This window comes from Argiope bruennichi, chromosome 5 (genome assembly GCF_947563725.1).
Source record: "Argiope bruennichi chromosome 5, qqArgBrue1.1, whole genome shotgun sequence".
NCBI classification, from domain to species: Eukaryota; Metazoa; Arthropoda; class Arachnida; order Araneae; family Araneidae; genus Argiope; species Argiope bruennichi.
The window spans coordinates 37,763,549-37,781,397 of NC_079155.1; the positions used below are offsets into that span (position 1 = coordinate 37,763,549).

At 28.0% G+C, this 17,849-nt stretch overlaps 1 protein-coding gene across 2 annotated transcripts in view; it reads left to right on the plus strand.

The window, feature by feature from the left end:
• The window catches only part of LOC129969666 (synaptotagmin-7-like), a 292,924-nt gene that overhangs the window by 166,124 nt on the left and 108,951 nt on the right, over positions 1–17,849 (plus strand). The window contains exon 4 of one of the 2 annotated variants that reach the window (XM_056084322.1): positions 7,175–7,316. In XM_056084322.1, coding sequence (XP_055940297.1) covers positions 7,175–7,316 — 142 coding nt within the window. The remainder of the gene's footprint in view (positions 1–7,174; positions 7,317–17,849) is intronic. The other variant, XM_056084323.1, reaches the window with a different exon arrangement.

The window sequence follows — 17,849 nt, forward strand, 5'->3', positions numbered from 1 at the left end:
TATCCATAAAAAAACTACTAAGTCTAAGATCTACTGGCAGAATATTAGCGTCGTGATCAAGGAACTTTAATTTCGGATCCTTTTATAGCCCTAATTCTATTAAATTTAATTTATATAGATGATTCATGAAGAATATTTTGGATAATAATTAAATGTTTTATCTTTTCTTGGTCTAAATGATATTGCAACATTTGAAGCAGAAGAAAGCATGTGAGGAATTTGTTTGACTAAACTTTAATATATGGGAACATCTTGCCATCTTGGATAGTTTTCAAGGGATGCTACTTCACTATATGGGAATATGTTGTTATCCTTTCTGGATAATTTTCAAGGGACACTGATTTGATATACGGGAATATGTTGCCTTCCTGGAAAATTCAATATATGGGATTATGTTGCCTTCCTGGGTATTTTCAAGGGACGCTGCCTTATTTTATCTATCATTTAGTGGAAAAAGTAGAAAAATCTCCATTAACCAGACGACAGTAAGAGAAATGTTTTCCTGAGACTATCATTGGTTACCAGTTTTTGAGCAATAGAGGGTTAAGAGCATAACACAAAGATAGAACCAATAACGTTGTTAAGATTCTTGTTCGTAAATTATACCATGCCTTATCATACTAAATCATTGATGAGAAGTTCAAAATGTCGGCAGATTTGATGTAAGTTGAATTCGTCAGACAATCTGTTCTTTCTATCTGAGTAAGGGACTACTGCTGTATATAAATTGGAGATTGGGTATCGGATGAGATGTAAGCCATATTATCAAATCATGACTCAGAATTATGAGAAATACTTGAAAATATATGCATTTAGTTTCTAAAATAATTTTAAGTACTACAGAATGAATTCAATTGCTCTCATCCTAAAAACATGAATGCTCAAACTTTCCAAATAAATAATCATGTCTCTGTAACTTACAATTTGTAAAGAACTAAATAATAAATATATTTAATTTATTTCAAAAATTGTATTGAATTTCTATTAAGCGAAAATTATGTTACTTGTGAATGGGAGGAGAAATCTAAAGCTGCATCACCATTAAGATTTTTTTTTGTTCTTGAACTGTAATAGGAATAATCTAAATTCAAGACGTTAAGTGCTTCTTAGAAATTGTGCCAAAGGAAAATTTGAGCCGCTTTAGTAATGAATACGACTTAATAAAAACAGAAGAAAATAAGGAAAGTGATTATGTTTCGAAGATTAAAGAGTCGGTAGTAGGTGTGAAGACATTGATGGATGTCCAAGCCCTTGTCGCTGTCAACAGAATTCGACAAGCAAACTTCAAAACTCTAATCAAGTTACAGGAGAAGATTTACTACAAATCCAATTTTCAGTTTTCTTTGACGATTTTGTGATCTGAAGCTACGAATAGGATCTATTGTTTCTGAAAGGAATTGTTTATTCACGATAGTTAAATTTCCATAATAATATATCTCCAAAAGAATTTTTCTGAGGATGTTTAAGTTACTGGAAAAGAAAAATTGAGAGTAAAAGTTCCGATTCCATTTCTAAAGAACATCAATCTTTATCATGTGATGATATTTTAAATTCCTACGTGTCTTTTCTCATGAAAACAACATTTAATTTAGAATGATTTATATTTAATATAAGGTTATCCTTTTACAATTTTTGTATTGACCTGAATTTTTTAGATATCTAGTGTAAAATTGTCAAAGTCCAACTAAAAAACATTCATTAAAGAGTAAATGAAACTAATTTATTTTCACTTTTAATCGAATAAGTTAAAATATCTATTTAATAGCAATTAAAGCTGATCGTCAAATAATTCTTAATATGATATTAATATAAACCCATTTAAAAATAATTAATAGAGTTCTTTTTTAATTCTTCGTCAGTTTAATGATCATGAAGATCATTTGGGTATATTTGGGTTGTTTCCAAAAATTACAGTGCACACATTCTGATCTTTCAGTTATCTTCATAGACTTCAAAGGAATAACTATTAAAAAAAATTTCGGCTTTTATCATATAAATTCTATCAATTCAGATTTGTATTGCCAGTTTGTAGAATGATATAATTAAAAGTAAATTCAATACACATGGCGCCACCTGATCAGGTTATAATCTCTTTACTGAAATATGGTGTATGAAATAATAACTGATTATTGATAAACCTATTTTATTAAAATATTTTTTTTATTTATAAAGATGCTAAGTCCCTGTGCCATTGCTTTTACTTGTAGTGATTCCAAACTTTATATCATCTGCAGCAGTTCTCGTAAATTAGCAAACCAAAAACAGCATAATGCTCTCTAATCAATTAGATTATCAATTATGATGAAAGATTTAAAATAATCCTTTTTATAAAGCAAATTATTTTCATTTTAAGGAAGTTATATAGCTTTAGAAGCCTTATGATACTCCTTCCATATCCATTCTATGTAATAATTGGTATATTAATTCATGTTACAATTGTGGTTTTTAGTAATATAATGAATAGTACTATTTTTGACGTGGTATTATTATATATAGAATATTGATACTTTGTAATTGGTCAAGAATTAATACAACTTCAGAAAATAATTAAGAGTGAATTCAGATGAATATTTCTAGGGGAGTTACAATAAATCATTCAAAACTAAAATAAAAAAGCCTATCACATATTGAAAAAAAAAACTGCGAAATCTGCTATTGCGAATTATTATTATTCATTATAAAATTTATCTTTAATTATATAAAGTTTCTATAATAGAATTATATAAAGCATATTTTACTATAATAGAATTATATAAAGCATATTTTACTATAATAGAATTATATAAAGCATATTTTACTATAATAGAATTATATAAAGCATATTTTACTATAATAGAATTATATAAAGCATATTTTACTATAATAGAATTATATAAAGCAAAATCGTTTAATATATAGTGAAAAAAAATTAATATTCTTTTTTTTTCATTTTTTATATTAAATTCGTAGAAACGATACTCAGTGAATCAAAGAAATTGGAGCGTCTTTATATGAGTTTTTTTTATTAAAGCTGACAGGAACATTAACAGAGTAGAGAGATACCTGACAGGACACAGCTCCACTGACACAATAAATCACAATGTCAGTAGCCTTATCGTTACTGCTCAATGTTATGGTATCTTATTAAGCCTTTACAAGAGAATTTTTCCCTTGAGATTTATATTTGTTTTATTCGTATTTCTTTTATCTGGAATGTATTTTTATATAGAAAGACATACATTTTTCTAAATTTAATTTCAAAATTGTAGTTAAGTTTTTTGAGAGTATTTTTTGAAAAAAAAATGACTAATATTATTGTGTTAATATATATTTCTTTAAATATATTTTATATCGATATTAAAATATTTTGAAGCGTGGAGTTATATCGTTTATAATTCTTAAAATTCCTAAACAACATATCTGGAGAATAATCGTTTTTTCTAATACATATGTTATCTAATAAAACAATTCTTTATCTTATCAAAAATCGTGAATTAAATTACATAGTTCTTTAATTTTCAACACTACTTAGTAAATTTTCTTCAATTGTAAGAAATTCTTTTCAAAATTAAAAAAAACTATTAAACGTTCACCTTATACTGAATATTATTCTTCATGGGAGAAAGAAGAATCTTCATCTTTTGTTTATTTATATCAGAAATGAAGCAAGGATAAATAAATAGCAGCAATAGCGAAATGATCTTTTACAAAATTTGACTTACACTTTAACAATGAAACATTTTATAAAATAAATATATATTCTTTCGAATGTTAGTTAAAAATAATAAACAAGCCGTGAGATAGAAAAAAATTGGTAACATTAAAATATAATTCTTTTTGGATTTTAAAATGACATAAAAATTATTTTTCTGCTACAATATTTTTAGAAATTTTTACGTTATAACTTCGAAATTTCGCTTAATATTTGATAAATTAAAATGACAATTACAATTTTGAAAACATCATGTATGATGCATATTACCATTTCTCAAAATATATTATTCGAAATTTGGCAGCTTTTGTCCAAACAATCTGGTCTGCAGAGCAACAATACAAGCACAAAGAGAGAAAGAGAGAGAGAGACAACTTCAACTTTATTATTAGTAGAAATAATGGGAAAAAACAATGACAAAGTTTGAAAAACATCACCGTAGAATAAAATGTTTAATGTGCCGATTTCCAGAATTTTTCTTATTTCATTTGAGATTGCTGGCATTCATGGATGCCATTAGGGGGAATATAACCCCTCCGTCTCTATTTTAAAACGGCATGGCAAAAAAAAAGAAGTAATTAAATCAGCGTCAGCCTAGATATGCGGATCTTGCTTGCCATCTGCACCGAAAGTAGCACATTTTCTGTGGTCAGTTATGAATAATCATTGCAAATGAATAAAAAATAATTTCACCATCAGACAAAACCATAAATTACTGACTTATCTGATGACTTCTTATCCCTTTTTGAAGTGTCCAGGGAGGAATGTGATAAAATAATCTTAAAGACATCCAGTCGCCTTGTCTAAGCAATCGGTATGGTCTGAATTTTAATCTTTAGCGCATCAATACGGGAAGTAAGATCTAAGCTCTAAATTATCACTATAAGCTCTCATCACTGACCACCATTTGATTTCTAGAATATGATGAGTTTCTTGTCATCAGAATGGACGGGATTTAACCCATACCATTCTTATATCTCAAGAAAAAGCAAGAAACCATTTATTGATTACGCGACTTTTCATTCAAAACTCAAAATGCGCTCCTTTGAAGAGATGGATTTGATAGAATGAATAAATAAATGTGTGGCTAAAAATATATGGTACTGCTATAAGTGTCAGATAATATGACCTTATCCTTAAAAAAAAGATTTGCAATGTTTGTTACATCTACTGAACCAGATTTCCTTCATTTTCATGCAACAATGAAAAGAATATTCAAGCTCAAGATTTATGCCTTTTGTATCTTTTATGAACACATCCATGCGTTTCCGTTTCATATAAATAACAAGATAGCAATCCTTTTCACAAACAATAAACTCATATAAAAGCATAGAGAACACAAAATCTTTCCCCTATTTACCAAAGAGAGTAAACATACGGGCTTTTCAATATCGAAATGCGATCTCTTCCAGTCTTTCAGAACGGAAGCAATGCAAATAAAAAAAAAAGTGAAATAGTCAGATGACAAGTCAAAATTGGTGCTAACGGATGTAAATCTTCAGCAGTCCAGCAACAAAACTCGACCATCGAAAGTGTCCTCAACTCAAGAATGAAGCTGTAACAAATGTACCGAAGGGATGGGGGGACTAATAGCGGGGGCAGGCATTATCGGAATCAGGCCCCGTGGCCTCTTGCCAAGTGTTGGACCTATTAGGTCTTCCTCTATTCGTTTTTAATGTCACCGACAAGGTGACCGGTCGAACAGTTTCTTTTTTTCTTTAGTTCTTGAGGTTGATTTCCATTTTTTTTTCTTTCTGGCAAGCATTCTTTTGTCCCATTTGCATTGGAACTTGCATTTCCTTTAGGTCCTTTGTTCGAGATATCTTTGAAATTAATGGCCTGTTGAAGCATATAAGAATGGTTTTTAAAAATAATAATGTGCGAGACAATTATGTTGATGACGCTTTTGAACTTTCAATGAGCTGCTTTCTCTGATAATTTTCTTTGTTGTCTGGTTATCAATGTTTTTCCAATTTTGCATATAAAGACGACTATAAAAAGATATTAATGCTGTTTCGATTCTGAATGCAGATTTCTTGCTGAATTCAATTGAAGGGAATCTACAGCTTGAATTAAGTTTAGCATTCCAAGAAAGTATTGAAGTTTCTTAATTACCTTTGAATTTATAGATAAGATATAATTGAACAGATGACATGAAATTCAAATAAATTTTATCTTTAAAGTATTATTTAGTGTTTACATAAGATTGTGTTTTTTTCATCTCTACTAATAATAAAAGTGAATGTTTGTGTTTGTGTTAATTGATGCTCTATAGAGCTGGTTTTTTGACTTAAAGTTACCAAGGTTAGTTGGTAGCTTTAACATATATAATTTGAAGGGTGGGAAGTTGCACATTTGATAACGATCTGAACGATTTTTTTAAAGTTTTATAGAACTTTAAATAATTAAAGTTTAACCAAAGGTTTTTTCCCACCATAACTTCTGAAATAAATATAGTACAAAGATGATTTTTAAGTAATCTTAAAATGCAAAGAATTGTCTTTCAATGATACTATTTTCTTATTCGTGTAAACTTTTTCTGAGTTTTGATATTTTTTAAAATTAATTTTTGACTTATTTACAGCAATCGATTACATTGTTGTATTGAAATTCAAATCATTCCCGTCGTTTCATCACATATTTAATTGCATGATCTTTTACCATTGTTAAAAGTTGGAGAATATAAAGTTTATGTTTTCCATCCATATAGTTTAAAAGACGAATAAAAATGATAACGATACGGTGAAATGTAAAATATAGATGAACCATACATATGTCTTTTTAATAGCGTTATAATGTTATGAAGATAGTCTCCATTAGATATGTCAATATAACAATGAAATGAACTTAAGAAATACAATTGAAATAACACGCCTTTCATGTTTGATAGATACGAGGACGATGAACATTAATTTATCTAAATAATTTAATTGAAATTTAATATAACCAATATCTTTAGCGAAGCAACTGGTCACCAAAGGCGACTAATAATAAAATAAATGTTATACTTTATGTTATATATATGTTATAAAATTATATTATATTACAAAACTTTTTATGTTTATATTTCGTTTTAAATTATTCGGTACAGATTAAAATTATCTTGGCGAATGAGAATCTTTAAAGAAAATAAAACGAATGAAACTTTTCTAGAAATAATTTTAGATTTAAAATGGGGATGGCACTTCTGGAAACTTTATGAACAGACAAAATCATCTTTCCAGCTTTGATAGACAGCATATTGACTTTTAGTAAAACACAACGGTCGCATATTACTTTTTTACGGAGATATCGTTTATTTTTTTTTCTTTTGTGAATATATTGACAAAGACAAAGTACACATTTTCTTAATGATAATAACTAGGAAGTGGGGAAATCTAAAGTAAGCTGAGTGTCCATCAATTTTTTAATTCTCATTTATTTTTTCTGAATATTAGTTCTGAAGTTTTTTTCAGAGTGAATAGTGTTTTAAATTTCTTCCAGGAGGATTATGATGAAGTGGACACTTCGGAACCGCTCGAGCCTGCAGGACAAATCCAGTTTAGTCTCGAATATGATTTTTATGCCTCCACTCTTATCCTGAGGATTATACAAGGAAGAGACTTGCCTGCCAAAGATATCATAGGTTTGTGAATGTTATGTTCTACTTTTAAACAAGATTTATTGCAAAAGTAATACAATAAGGTGGTTTTTATTCAATTAAATTACGCGGCTAAGTTCTGGAGAAAATCTTGGAAAAACTTATAAAATTAATGTAATAATAAAGTTAGATAATTAAAATTGATAAGATTAATTAATTGATCTCAAAATTGATAAAATTAATTAATTGGTCTTAAAAGATTTATTAATTGATCTCAAAATTGATAAAATTAATTAATTGGTTTTAAAAATTAATAAGATTTATTAATTGATCTTAAAAATAAGTAATCTCTAATTAATGCACTAGTGTATTGGTATAATTACGTTGGCGAACAATAGCTCAGAGAGAACTTATTGATGTGCCATCATTGTTAATTTTATTTGGCGATTAATCTTTGGAAGGCAATGAATACACAAATATCAGAGAACCAAATATGAAGTTTAATTTTCGATCACCAATATAAGAGAACCAAATATGAAGTTTAATTGCCGATCACAAATATCAGAAAACAAAATATGAAGTTTAATTGCCGATTTTTCGACCGATTAAATCCAATGTTTGGCACAGAACCCAATTGTAATCTCGAGATCATGTACTCAATTTCATTTATTTGTCAATGCAGTTTTTAGCTATCGCATTTGCTTTTTTGTAAAGATGAAGACTGATAGACGGACATTTGAAGTTTTGATAAGAATATGCATTTCAGATGTTAAACTTGTGTGTCTAATGTTATTTAAATTTTTATGTTCTGTAGAAATCGTATTTACTTGTACTTGATCAGAAGAGCATAGAGGCTTCCTCTGAATGATTTCCATTCAGTATTTATTAAAAATCTTCAAATTTGGGTTTAAGTCCATGTATCAAGTTTCAACCATTTAATACAAAGCCTTTTTGAATAATTGTATTCATATCCAGACAGGCGGACAAACACTGAAACATAATTTTAAAAAAAGTGTTTTTCGGTTTAAAGGGGGCTTGAAACAAGGAGGCTCTTCAAAGTCTCGTAATCTGTTTTCTAAAAATAACAATACTTTCGTATGCTTTGTATACGGGAAAGTAAAAGTACGTATTAAAATATACATCAATTAAAAGCAAAAAAAAAAAAAAAAACCTTTTTGAAATTGATTTCTTGACAAAAAAAGGGCAATGCAAAAGATCTTTTAGTTTAGTATTTTACCAAGTGAGTTGATCAATCTCTAGCAGATAAATTAAGAAAGATATCTAATTTCTGAAATGGGTTTTATTTCATTCCATTCTTGAATTGGGGTTCAACTGATGAATGATGTGAAATTTCCTACTTTTTAAAATTATAAAGCATTAAAAAAAATCTTAAAACTTTTTTAAGGAACAAATTGCTTAATTTGTAATTTAGAAACATGCATTTGAATATGCGAGGCTTTATACGAAAAGATTTTCTCAAATTACACAGTTTAAACACAAGAAAATAGCATTTAAATATGTAAATATAGCCTTAAATAAGTTAAGAAAGCACAAAAATCAATGTAACTTACCAAATAATAAGCGCAGAAATAATGTAAAAACGATTTTATAAAGAAATTATTCAAAAATTAAGATTACTGAATTAAAATATTTTCGATAATTTAATCTGAAGTCCTTTGAATTTTAAAGTGAATTTTTTAACGTATTGAATTTTGAAGTAAATTTTTTAACGTAATGTATTCTTAAAGGTCATGAATCGAAATTTTGGGACAAATGAACTAAACTACTACTCTTTATAAGTTTATGCGACTCTGAAAGAAAATGAAAATGGGCACATCTTTATTTGTAATATTTGTGAAGAATTTTATTCAAACAAAAGCAATTACAATTATTTCACTAATTTTATAACCTTTCAAACTAAGGTTGAACTAATACACTGGATTTGAAAAGATGGAACGGAAAAACACAGATTTTAAAGATAACAAGTACTTTTAGGCGAAGCACAGAAATTCAGTTTACAATCTCAGCTTCATCCATAACTAATTTGTCATATTTTTTAAGGCATTTATTATGCTTTTTTAATTTCATACACTAAATACAGCTATAATAATAACTATGCCTAACATCTCTTTTTTGTAAGATATGAAGGTAACCCTCACGTTAAATAGCATGAGGTCTTAGGCATAAAGGTATTTTTTAAAAAACTATTCATCATAATACGTTTTGTAAAATATTTTAATTAATATGAACGATACAGAAACACTCCTGTAAATTTACGGCAATATAATTATAAACTAAAAATGAGAAAAATCAAATAATGATTCGCTATTTTATTCCATTCCAGAAGCTTCTTTGATTTGGCATTCTTGGTTTTTTTTTATTTATATAGTTTCAGTGCAGATTACAACTATAGTTGACATTATATGGGTATCCTCTGGTATTATGTCTTCGTCATTTCTATGTTTTCACCATTTATTTCTCAAGTATCGTCATTACCATCTTAATGGACCAGAAAATAAGAGATTATTTGTGGTCACATGATATTCTAGGTTTCTGTAATTGTTGTTGAGAAAGCTATTAACTATATGTGCATAATGTGTAGTCTTATGGCTGCTTATAAAGTTCTTGAAAACAAGGGAAAATACGTTCAGAACCTTTCTCTTAATCTCATAAATGGAATCTTCAAAATGAGAATCGTTTATGAGCTGTCTGATTTGATGAAAATCAAAATTTCAACTTTAAATTTCTCTGTTATTATGCATTGCAATAAGTAAAGTAAGAACTCTCCGATTCATAAATCTTGATGAAATTCGTCCATTTGCACTGGCATTATGTGCATCTGAGGCATTATGATATGCAGATATTTGGTAAGATTAAATATTCAAGAATACACTCCAGCATCCATGTGCTCTGTCATATGACATTTGTTTTCGGATACAGTGGTATTATTTTGCTCTGCGTGATATAAGTACAAGAAACAAAAGTATTTTGTGTTATTTCCTCACTCATCAAGTAGAAAATATATTATTTATTAATTTATATAATATAATATATAAATATATTATATTAAATTATATATAATCTAAGTTTAGGAAGCAGAACTGAATTCACTCCCCCCCCCAAAATAAAAATGTGATTCTAGACTAAAATTCTTGTAACTTGCTAAAACTTCCAAATCCTACAAAATTATTTAAGTTCTTTGCCATTACTTAAAAAGATTTTGAATTTCGAATGACATAAAACTATTATATTTTTTTTAAGTGATTTGAAAAAAGTGGTGAAACTTAAGGATAAAAAAAAAATCTAGTTCTTAAAACAATATTTGAAAATATCATTTCATATATAAAAATGATTTAAAAACCTTATAATAAATGCCATTTAAAAATGCAAAAATAATGTTTCGGATATCATTACTTTGTAACAAAAACCCTCCGAAAACATTGGATTTCTGAAAAACTTTAATTATCAGTTCATATAATACTATTAGTATGATATTTAAAGAATTTATTTTAGGCCAAGAAAGTAATACCTTTAAAAGCGTAAACTGTTCTGTCAAGAAAAAGCGCTAGAGTGGAGAATTTTCGCTTATACTGACAGGATGAATACAGCATTCACTGTAGACATTAATTTATAACAGTGAAGCCCATTAATGTCATTAACTGTGAAATATTACTTTTAGACCTTCTAGTCCACTGTCACCATCTATAATCTGCCACGACAAAATAGTCTACCGAATTTCGATGGCAAGACGCGCGTCAGGATGCTGGATTTTAATCTACTTAGTCACGCTTCTACTTCAAGAGTAATTAACAGTTCAAGTTGTAGAATTAAGCCAAATTACTCTGTGATAAATGATTCAATTGGGAGAAAATATGTTATCAGAAATATATTATTGTTTTATTTTTAAGAAAAAGATGTAATTAATAGTTTTGGAATTTTTGCTTTTAAAAATATTAATACTAGTAGTCATTAATTAACTTTCTTTTCAGTTAAATTGTAACTGGAATTTGTCTATCTTATACAGTACTATTTTTCATATCAGGAACGAAATTGCTATCTGAATCCTGATAAAGAAATCTAATCTTGAATCCATCTGAATCTTGACTGCAAAAAGAAAAAATAAAGCCAAAATTATCTATGTTCTCCCGTTGCTTGGCACCTCTTAATTGAGGATGAGAAGCTTCCGATATAGTGGTTGGTTTTCGCCACCCTTTTTATGTACCTCTGGGTACATAAATAGGCGAGGGTCAGCTCCTCCTCATGCCGGGAAGTACTTCCCAAGGGAAGGATTATACCGTGGCCGGTGATGGCTCTTGGGACTCAACCGCAGTTCCCACCAGTGTTGCCGTTGGGTTCTGGTCATTCAAACTTTTTAGTGTGATTCAGGGCGATAGGGGCACCGGTGTAAGGTAAGGTAAGACTCCTCCACATTAACATAGAATCTGTATGTTATTTAAAAGTTATCACTGACCATGATGCTCACATTGGAGGTACATCCTGTCATCGGAAATTTAGCGACACAACCCTACCATTATTTTTATAGTTTCAGAAGATGCACATAAAACTATTATACCTTTCTACTATTCGATAAGCTTTACAACATGCCCGGAAGCACCTGTTCACAATACGTGTTATAAATCAGTTTGTAGGGATGTAATAGCATTTAATCACTACCAAAAAGAATAAAAATGTTAAATGTTACTATATTTTAAGAAGTCAACTTTTGTTAAAGTTTGTATTTAAATTGCAATCAGGTCTAAAATCGTTTAAACCTTGTATTGTTTTCTTTCTGCACTTTTTTTTCAGTTCTACTTGAACAGGAACTTACTTCTTGTTTTATAAGCAAGTAAGCATATGCATAAAATCATCCATTTATGACTGAAAATGAAATGTCTAATATTTTTATCATTTCTAACATACTTTAAACTACTTCTTATGAATACAGAGTATGAAAAATATACTAATACATTTGAAGCAATTAAAAGACATTGGAATTCTTAAGATATATTGTTACTATGGAGGAGGCAGTTTGATGTTTGGTATATTATAACCTATATAGTTAAATATGAGGAAAATTATACATAATTTCATTTTTAGAATATTTACATTTTGTGTGCATCGTCAGAAAATATAAATTGATATGTTTGCTTTGTCTCTAAACGCTGTTTCCTTATTAAGCATGGGCTCTCGTGATGGGCGGAAAAGTTGAACATCTATGATGCATGAATTTTTTCACGATATCAATGAGAAAATCTTTCTTATTTCCCAAAACTTATCCTTTTTCCAGCCTCTTGAATTGCTTATTAGAATAATAGTTGACTAGGCATATATCTACTTTGCAGATTACAAGCATATTCAAACGATTTCATGTCTGCATACTGGCTAAACCATTCAAATGATCAAAACATATTCTGTCTTTTCAGAAACTATCCATTGAATGAGCTTAATTTATTCTGAAGTTCGGTAAATTAAAATGATTTCTTTTCAAATTGTTGAAACGTAAGAGACTACACACGTCTATGAATCTCATAACTGTATGTCTGGGCAATTATACCCATTTTTAATGCAATGGAGGATTGTTCACAAGTAAATACATATATACTATTCTAAATTATCACTCCATTTCCTTCGTTTTCCACACTATGATGCTCAAATACAGGATTGTTTCAAGTTCCTTGTTATTTCCAGATGATAATAGGGCTATTGTCAAGATAAACTGCGAAGCGGAACTCGTTGAAGGAGAAAATGTTCTTTGCCTTAATAATACGCACTTTGCTATTTTCTTCCTAGTAAGACGATATTTATTATAAGTAAATAAATTCATTGAGCTTATGGACATACAGATCTAAGATTTGAATTGTGTTACTGATAACTTTGTTGAAGCGATTTATTTACGGTTATTTTTGTTGAAACAATCTATTTACAGATGTTTAATTTATTTATAGATGTTTTTTAATTTTGTTAAAAGAATTTGTTTATGGATAATTTAATTATTTGAGAGCTCCTATGTCGTACTTTATGAAACGTCTATTGCTTACGCAGAAACGAATTGTGTGTTTAATTTCTGAACAATAAAAGTTCAAATGTCTGATTTATCCAAATGACTTCTTTTAAAAAATGGTATTAAAAACAGGGAATGACTGTAAATAATTCCACTTCATTCTTTGCATTAAATAAACTGATATCGAAATTTTATTTGCTTCCCATGACGAATAAGTTTCTATAGCTCACATAAAAAATGGATACTTTAACATTTTAAATTTAAAAAAAAATGCTGTATATTCGCTTTAATGATGCATTCACTTTCTTTAATAGAAAAATCTAATAAAATCTTTAATTCATGAGGAATTATATAATTTATTTGCTTTTAATAGTGCTCATGCAACATTTATAGCTGCAAAATTTTATATTCAATTATTTATTGTTAGAATGTCAAGTAGGTTATAAATACGAAAAAAATTCCAATTCATACACATAAAAATAAAAATTCAAGCGGATTCAACAAAGTAGTTGAATCCGCTTGAATAGAAATTTGCTACATTATTTAACATATCAAATGTGAAAATTCCATGTTTTAAGTTAATTAAACTGTTATTATAGTTAATGAAAGCATTTTTCACTCCTTTTATTTAGATAGACTCTTCACTGTTTGGATTAATAACATTAATTTCAAAGTATACAATTTCACATACTTGCTCAAGTTTTGCTTTTACTTAAAAGAGATATGAGATTCTTTAATAAAACTGGATTTAACCCTCCAGCTGCTTATCCCGTGGTTGCCTCTGGTTGGCAATCAGTACATATTATATTGCATCCTGCATTTTTCGTAGTTTAGTTTATTTATTCTTTCCATCACAGATTTTTATTATACCATATTATTATCCTTTATAATATAGTATCAATGCATTCTGTTTGAAAAATATTTGAACTTATTTGCAAACAACGCATCTAAATAGTGATTTTTAAAAATTACGGAGTCAGACTGTTAGACTGTTTAAATTGATATTTTGCTTAATTAGAACTATGATATCTCACTTTTGTAATATTTTCCTACTGTGTCTGAACATGTCTAAGATCATAATGAAGCTCAGTTTAAGCCTCATCAAATCTGTTATGATTTTCTTAATGACATAATTACATAGATTACACCTCTGCATTTGAGGAAATTCTAGAATATTCTATTAAATACTAAGATTAATAGGAATTCGTGCAATAAAACAGGATTATGTTCTTCACATCTCGCCAACTTTCTTGATCCCTGCATGCCATCAACCGTTTCTTGCGACATGGAAATATTCACTTGTGTGAGGGTTATAAACTAACGTAATAAAACTGGATTAAGGGAAGAGTGTAAATGGCCGTACATTTGGGGCAGTTTCAGGTTAATATTCTACGGAAAATAAACTGATGAGAGTGATTAAACAAGATTACCCTCTCCTTGTAAATTACGTTTCAGAAAGGAGAGTGTTTGAGTTGTTAAGAAAGTGCTCGCTTCAGTCAGTGCATGATCAGGATGTATTAATATTTGATCATTAGGGGGAAACCTGAAGTGTGAAAGCAACAAAGAAGAAGTAAAGTCAAGAAACTGCGGGGAACTATTGTTTGATATTCACATTAATAATTTATTTTTGCGCAAAAGAGGGAAATGCAAATTTGTTTCTGGGGGATGCAAATTATATATTAATACAGACGGGCCTTTCAAAAGAAAAGAAGAATTGTAATTTTTATGGGGAAATGACGACTATTCATTAGAGGAAATTTATAATTTGGTTAGAGTATATTTTTCTTTGTTTACTTAGGAAAATCACAACAGAGAATTTATATAAAAAATGTATCAGATAATTGATTATATTTAAATTTTAAATAACAAGATTGAAAGCGCTTATCATTGAAAAATGTATATTTATATCTTGTACTTTATTCATCTTCATTTCATATTATTAAAACTACTCTAAATAATATAATGTTTCATAACGGCGATCGAATATATCTTCACCATTTTGTCTACATTGATGACAGTCGCGATTACTTATAAATAAGTTCTTATAAATAGATATCGTTTATTTAATTTCATTCATTTTCATAATATTTTTTAAATTTATTTTCATATTTTTTATTTAATTATATTTATTTTCATATTTTTTATTTAATTATATTTATTTTCATATTTTTTATTTAATTTTATTTAATTTCACATTATTTTTTAAAATTTATTTCCATATTTTTCAAATTTAGATGAACCAAATGAAAATTTACGTGCATAATTTTATTTTTTCTTTTTCATTAATAATCGTGGTGCGTTTTATTAGAGAAAATGCAAGAAATATTTGGGTGCTTTATGTCATGACTTTTATTTTTAAAATCGGTTTATTGTTATTACATCATATATTTATTTTTGATTAATGAAACACTATACAAAAATTCAATATCCTTAAGAAAAGTTTCGTATTCAAATTGTCATTCTTTGTTAAATAAATCATATTTTCAAAATATCTGTATCAGAAGTTTTCTTTTCAAAATTCGTTAAAGAAAATATTGACATAGTTAATTCAAAAATAAAATCAATTTAAATTTAATCCGTCATTGAATATAGAAGCAGGTAGACTAAATTCTAACAAAAGCGTGTATAGCTACAATAGATTTGTCACATCGTCACTAAAAATCTTGGCAAAAAAAAAAAAATACGAAACGAGAAAAATTAGGTTGCAAATATATATACTAGGCATAACTGTTTGATTTGTCTAGGAGGATTCTTGAACTGTAGATTTTCTTATTCACATATTTACTTGGAAATAAAATCTCATTAATGTAATAAGCCTCCCAATATCATTCTTCTTGCATCCATCCATATTCACTATTTTTCCTACCAGATAAACATTATTTTTTTCTTATGTGGTATCTAGAATATTCATTGAATTAAATAGTAATTATTGTATTGTATATTTGCATAACATTAGTAAATAATATTATGTTAATATAAATAGTAAAAAGTAATAACTTAATGATATAGTCATTTATTTATTTAGCATTATATGTCATGCAAATTAGAATCCTGATAGAGAAATATGTCGTTCTATTATGTCTTTTATTCCGTTAACAGTAAAATTTGGAATAAAGTTAATGCCTTATATATCACTACGGTCTTTTCAAGAAGGGGCGTTTAGATGTTAGATTGCATGAAATGAGTAACGAATTTGAACTTTATCCAAATAATGTTACATAAGATCGATAAAAGTATTAAAACGTAAAGAACGCGTTCAGAAATCAACGATGTAAACGTTTTTCTGGAGAGCATCTTATTACTCTCTAATAAGGATAAAACTTACTTCAAAAATATTTTATCAAAAATATTATCAAATATAATTTTATCAAAAAATAATCAAATATAATTTCATCAAAAAATAATCAAATATAATATCATCAAAAAATATTATTTATTTTATATTTCAGTATATACAACTTCTTCGAAAATCGAAATCATAGATTTGGGTAATTTAGAACCGTCCTCGAATTAGCAACCTTTGCGTCTTAATATGCAAAGGTTTTTATTTCGATCTCTACATTAAAATAATTTTGAAAGGTTTTTAGTCTTTTTAAGGCATGTGTATCGAACAGTAATACAGAAACAATTCGAAAAGAGGCCATACCCAAGCTCAAAATGTGTCTGAAAATAAAAGTCTGTCACCTGAATTCATCAATATAGATTCAAAAATTTATGCATGACCAAATCTTATTAGTAATACCTCATTGGCCTTGAGAGACCATCCCGAATACAAATTTTAACTAATTTTAACTAAATTTTAACAAATTCTAACTAACTTTAATTATTGTAGAAGAGAAATTAATTTCTCAGACAATGGAGCAAAGCAAGTTCAAATTACAGATCTAAATTAAGTACGAGAATGTCAAGTATGATGAGAGAGAAAAATATTACAATTTGTAATATGTCAATTATATATATATATATCATTGTTTATCCCAAGCATAATCAAAATTTGTGAGACTTCAGGATTCTGTTTCCATTACTATAAATATATATTTCTTATATAATTTTTTTGCTAGTATCCCTGATATTTTAAATAAAATTTGGCATAAGTGGCTCACTAGCAAAGATAAGAAAAAAATTCCTTTAAAACTATTGAGGGGCGATAAAAAATATTTTACGAAACAGAATACAAATTTATATTCTTGCGCCTAAACATTTCCAAATCTCTGATTAAACAAAGCAAGAAAAGAGAGAAAAATATTACAATTTGTAAGCCTTGCCTGTTTATGACTGTGATGAATCAAGAAAAAAAAAGGAGTTAAACTGAATTATGAATGTATATGAAAGTAAAAAAAAAAATAACATTGCAGCAAAAATAAAGAAAATATTAGAAAAACATTGATAAAGCAAAAACAAATGTAAGAAAAAATCTATGCAGCAAAACTTAATATATTGAATGCTGGGAATGAAAAATAATGTATAAAAGGATTAAAATGTGTAAAGGAAAGAATAAAATTTACAAAAACAGACAGAGTATTGATATGGTTGGTTTTCTAATCATTGTACAAAATCTATTATTTATAAGACAAATC